The sequence below is a fragment of the Priapulus caudatus genome, unplaced genomic scaffold, assembly GCF_000485595.1.
Source record: "Priapulus caudatus unplaced genomic scaffold, Priapulus_caudatus-5.0.1 Scaffold6, whole genome shotgun sequence".
NCBI classification, from domain to species: Eukaryota; Metazoa; Priapulida; class Priapulimorpha; order Priapulimorphida; family Priapulidae; genus Priapulus; species Priapulus caudatus.
This window is the reverse complement of record NW_014577067.1, coordinates 718,545-724,283: the sequence shown is the minus strand read 5'-3', so window position 1 is coordinate 724,283 and position 5,739 is coordinate 718,545. Positions and strand designations below refer to the sequence as shown.

Genomic DNA, 5,739 nt, shown 5'->3' with positions numbered 1-5,739 from the left:
GTGTGTGTGTGTGTGTGTGTGTGTGTGTGTGTGTGTGTGTGTGTGTGTGTGTGTGTGTGTGTGTGTGTGTGTGTGTGTATAGTTACTGGGAAGAAATAAAGATAGAGAGAGGGAAAAAAGAAAGAGAGTGTGTGTGTGTGTTTGTGAGTGACAGAAAGCGGGAGAAAGAAAAAGAGAGAGAGAGAGAGAGAGAGACGGCATTGAAACTGGATTGACAACTCACTGCCCTGGCTTGCAACCTTCGAACACAATGCAACAAGCACGTGACAAACCAAACACAGATTTTGTTTTTGTTTTTTCTTCAGGTATTTTGTTTAGCCGCTTGGCGGAGAAGTATGGCTATCGGCTGGTGGTGATGACAGGAGGGATGCTGGCTACAGTCGGCATGGGCATCAGCTACGGAGTAGCAGAAGTGAGAGTGCTGATCAGTGCCTACGGCCTGCTAACAGGTATATAATATATAGTGGTCACACATAAACAAGGTCGCACGTTTGCTACACAGTAATGCGAAAGAAGATTAAAGAACGATGATTCTACTGTAGAATGATCGTGTGTATAACGTAGTACGTCGGGGCCGTAGCGTGATCGAATACCTAGATCGGGAGACGCTATTATTCACATTATCAAGAGCTAATAATACCTCTTAATAATTAGCATAATATATATAGGGTTAGGGTTAAGGGTTAGGGTTCGGATTAGGGTTAGTCAGAAATAGCTAAACGAGCCAGGTGAAACAGAGGTCAGGGGGACATATAGACCCTACGAGCCCGACTGCAGCGTGGCGTCGGTGTCTACTCGTCTACAGCAACAGGTGACAAGAAGGCAAGACAGCCATATCACGCTTACGCATTACTAACGTCTCGCCACTAATTATGGCCAGAACTGTTGGTCTAAGTCTTGACCTGTTATCGATGAATATAGTGAGACCCCGGAAAAAGAGAGTTTAACATCCGCTAGAACCAGGGCGAAACAAACGCCAAACAAAAGTTTAACAGCCGCTCCGGGTTTTTCCCGAGAACTATCAAACTGTCTCCGGCTTGCGTTGCCCGTGGCAAAACTCGTAAAGTCCCGGAGCGGGGGAATTCAGAAGACATCAGTGTGTTCACTGACTGTGTGGGCGACTGTCCGTGCTAAGTGGTTGCCAAGGCGATATATCACTTTACTGCTCACACAGGCCACGGCTTTGTTAGGTTTACACAGCCGTGTTTACAGTGAACTAAAGGCATGTGACAGCAAAATCACGGATCACCACATAGCCAGTGGTTTTCAAAACAGAGGTGACGAGCAGATCTTTGGTGGGTCGCAAGATGCCTGTACCAAACAAAGACGCTCTTAGCTTCGGTAGAGAGTAAGGGTACTTGCTTATTCTGCTAGCTACGCATGAAAGATAAGGCTTCCACGCCATGATTCTGCAACAGCGGTGTGGACTGTGCACTTAATTGGGCTCAAGAATATATCAGTCAAATCTACACGCACATGAAAATCGCGAACTCAATAACGCAATTTCCTACGCGATACGCCTCATTGGAGCGAAAAGACATACATGTGAGGAGCGTGAGTGCGCTTTAGTTTCCCCAGTAAGATGTGAACACATGAATGTTTAATGGCATGAATTAAACTGAACTGTGAAAATTTTGTATTGTTTAATTTGTACAAGATTACTCATTCAGTTTTTATTCTCTAATGTGCATTAAATTTTATTACATCAGAGAGTTAGCTCGAAATCGTTTCTGGAGAAGCATGCCCCGGTTAAGTTCACATGAGAAAGTTTAAAAGCAATAGTTGCGACGTGACCGCCCTTTTATGTAATTATATATTTTATAACAGTTTATTGGCGTCTAGAATGCAAGAAAGTGCGTTATTTCATACTATTTGTCTGGGGCAGTTAAGTCACATAGAGAGTAGCAGAGCCTTATGAGTACAATAAGGGAAGGGTCGTTGGAAAAATTGTGGTGAGAAACACTGGGTCATAACAAGGAGAGCAATCATAACAAGCTAACACTCGGAAAAAACTGGTGAGCGAAAACATTCCGAATTCTATTTATTTTGCCCAGGCGTATATGATGTAGAGGAAAAATCTCTATATCTGTATATTAGCCAATGAATGAAACGCTGATTCCACGCTGACTCATCAATTTGGTCATTTGCAGGCGTGGCTAGGGGAATGATAAATACTCCATCGAAAGTGATTAACGGAGTGTACTTTGACAAGAAACGCTCGCTGGCAACTGGACTGGCAATCACGTCTGGTGCCGTTGGCGCGTTCATTGGCCCTCTACTGTGTGTCAAACTCATCGAGCTCTATACGTGGCATGGCACACTCATCATTCTAGCCGGCATGTACCTACAAACGGTGGCAGCCAGCGCCCTCTTCCGGGACATACCCAAGGCAGCGAAAGAAGAGCTAAGCCAACGTCGCAGCAGCAACAATACGTCGCTAATGATGCCAATCCCAGACATGATAAAATTCGGAGCCCACTGCTTGAGTAGTCTCGCCATGGGCTTCAGTATGCTAATGTTCGTGACATTCTGCGTGCTTTACGGCATGTCGCAGGGCTTGAGTCTCGCGCGGGCTGCACAGATGATGAGCGTGATCAACGTGAGCAGTGCACTCAGTGCCTTTCTGGTGGCAGCGACGGGCGACAGACCGTGGTTTCCACGGCCGCTGGTCTACGGCCTTGCGACGCTAACGATTTCAATCATCGCTTTCTTGTTTCTGCTGGCGGGTGAACTGTCGGTGTTTGTTGTTTGCTGCGTGTTCTACGGATGCAGCGGAGGCATACGAGCGAGCATGGAGACAACCATGCTCGTGGACTTGTTCGGAATAGAGCATCTACCGACGGTCCAGCCTATCTACTCGCTCTTCTTTGGCCTCGGAGCTTTCACTGGACCTCTGGCCGCGGGTAAGCATAGCGAGGTGGAGCTGCGAGCTGAGCATATAAACAAACAAAAGCGCGGTGTCCCCGTTGGCGCGCAATTGAAAGCTAGCTTCCCACCCGACCTATTTTTAGACGCATTCCCACACGTTTTTTTCTCATGAAAACCGAGGAGAATGTGTAAATAGCACGCATTATTGACCACCTGACTATTGTAGGAAAGCATGAAAAGCTTGCTGGGTATTAGAGCGGACTGAGTCGTTTAAAGTGTTGCATTCCACGATTATAGAAACCTCGCACAAGGTTCCTCAGGGTGCCTCAAGGTTCACACAAGCATTTAGAGTTGTTGACAGAATCATTGACGTAGGTATTTTTTCCTAGTGTTATCAAGAGCGTATTAAGCACTATTGGTCTTATATATGCCACTTATATATGCTCTTGGTATTATATATGCCACTGCAAAGGCAATATATAGGCAGTAATCGAGTATAGGAGAATGACATTTACAAAATATTAAATCTGATATTAAATAAATATATATATATATATATATAATATATATCACGACTGAATAACTTTTTGTTATTGAATGTGAGAGCAGGAGCGTAGATATTACTCATTATGCCAGGGGGGTTAGAAAGCCACATGCGGGTTGTGTTCTTGACAGTTGTCCATGGCAGGTTCACTGACAGTATAATGTAATAGTATCTGTTATCTACATTGGTCTGGCGGAACTGCCCCCTCCCCGTTTGTTACCGCCCCCGCTTGCTACGACACCGGGAGAGAAACATAAACAATGACAAAACAATAGTAGACTATCTACTCCTTTGTGAAGCGTCTGTCAAGAAAGGTCTCGGCGGTTATACTCCAATAAGTAAAGATGAAACTTCCCCCCTCCCTGAGAACCTATCTGAGAACTAGTATATGTTTCTGTCTTGGTCGCATCATCATTGCTATCATGACGCATATGCTTAAACTGGCAGCGCTAAGTATAAACTCCACACCCACCATCCAGAGCCATTAAAACAGTGGCATAAGAACGCTTAGCTCTGGGCCTCTCAAAGTCACTATGCCAGATGTCAATACAGCCCAGTTTATGCTTCATCTATCCCACCAGGTTCCTCGACACTAAGCGATGTTTTGTCATACAAAAAGGAAGCGTAAGAGAAAGGAATTATAGGAGATTCTGAATTTGATATCTCTTCCAATGCCTAGCGATGTTACCACATGCGCGCCATAACAACGCCTTCCTATACAGGTGGTGTGTTGGATTACACTGGCAACCTAAAGTTAGTTGTCATCCTTTGTGGAAGCACGGCTGGTCTGAGCGCAGCGTTGCTGAGTGGCGCCCTCTATATCGACTACAGACAGAAGCATACGAAGCAGGCAGAAGCGCATCCGAGGCGATCGAGTAAAGTCGAAATCATTTTCGACGATGCGACCAGGTCGCAACACATATAGATCCTTGTATATGTATATATGGTTTGGATGTATGTGTGATGTGCTTTAACGCGCCACAATAAATGACTCAGACGTTGCTGGCGATGGAATATATGTATCGATGGAAGATCTTGCGTGTAAATGAGCACGTTTCGCCGTGCTTTGTTTCGCATAAATAAATTACTAATGCCCCATGTTTAATGTTATATCAATGAATCGCTACATTGTGTGATAAGGTATCTGTTACGTAGATTCACCACATCGCCTATGTGTGTTTCCATGTTACAAGGAGTACATAGTATGATTAGCTAGACCTGCTCGTGAATTGTGTCACAACAAGATGTTGCTTCTAATGCAGGACGTTGTTAAATGCGTATACCTGCTAAATTCGGTTTGCCAAATTTTGAGTCGATGACACAAATTTGATAGACGCATAAAACCGGTGCTGATCGTTTATTCTGCAAATAGATGTATGGAAATACATGTTTACCAATATGCTTGGATGTTGATATGTCTAATAAAATTATTTTTTTTAAAGCGTACATCCATCGTACGTTCGCGTACCAAAAGCTACACGTAATGTTGATGTTAATATTATTACTATACGCACGGTATCGTCTATACTATTGCCATTTGCTATATGTATACTAGGCTAGAAGTAACTTCACATATTGTATGACATGTTAAAGCACATGTTGCCAATCGTTCTTAGATAAACACGTAGCATTACGTTAAGCACTAATAGTAATATAACTATTAACAATTGGAATACGGGTAAATGCATAGAAGGAATATGCTGTATATGTTATATTTATTTTTAATGAAAAAGAATTCGAAATAAAAAAGAATTAAAAAAATAACAACTGACGAAAATATCCGAAACCTCATGCTAACAATAATAATGTAACCTCATGCGGTAGGTACATATTCCGCAGTATACATGCGCAGGATATCAATGAATACATACATGCAGGTATATACGGCGTTTTATTTCCACACTGGTGCATCAGTAGACATCATTTAAGCAATAGGAGGAAGACCTTGCATGTAAAGTCCCCGCTGCGTATACCAACCAGTACACAATCTGGCTACGTTAGTGTGTTAGCGCATGCGCAATATCTCACCAGAGGAGTTGTATTTTGTGATGAATATGCATTTAAAATGGCTAGGGTATATCTCAGCATAGATTTCCCTGATAAACTTTTATCAGTAGACCTGTGTTTATAATTAGGAGAGCGCCCTAGCATGTAGGGTACAAAACATTCACTTTATGCCCTCGCGTCCTTCCCCTTGCCTCCGCTGTCACTCGATCAGGCTCCTTCTTCTTCTACCGCCCGAGCTATCTTTCCTGCCGCCTTTCTTCAGTCTCCCATCCCCTCTCTCCCTTAGCAAGCTATATTATGAAGTTTGTCTCAGAAGGCAC

At 43.6% G+C, this 5,739-nt stretch overlaps 1 protein-coding gene across 1 annotated transcript in view; it reads left to right on the top strand.

The window, feature by feature from the left end:
- The window catches only part of LOC106805112 (monocarboxylate transporter 13-like), a 7,006-nt gene extending 1,907 nt beyond the window's left edge, over nt 1-5,099 (top strand). The window contains exons 2-4 of the mRNA XM_014806595.1: nt 306-449; nt 2,151-2,903; nt 4,135-5,099. Of these exons, the coding sequence (XP_014662081.1) occupies nt 306-449; nt 2,151-2,903; nt 4,135-4,337 (1,100 nt within the window). The 3' untranslated portion in view covers nt 4,338-5,099. The remainder of the gene's footprint in view (nt 1-305; nt 450-2,150; nt 2,904-4,134) is intronic.
- Nucleotides 5,100-5,739: the final 640 nt, after the last annotated feature.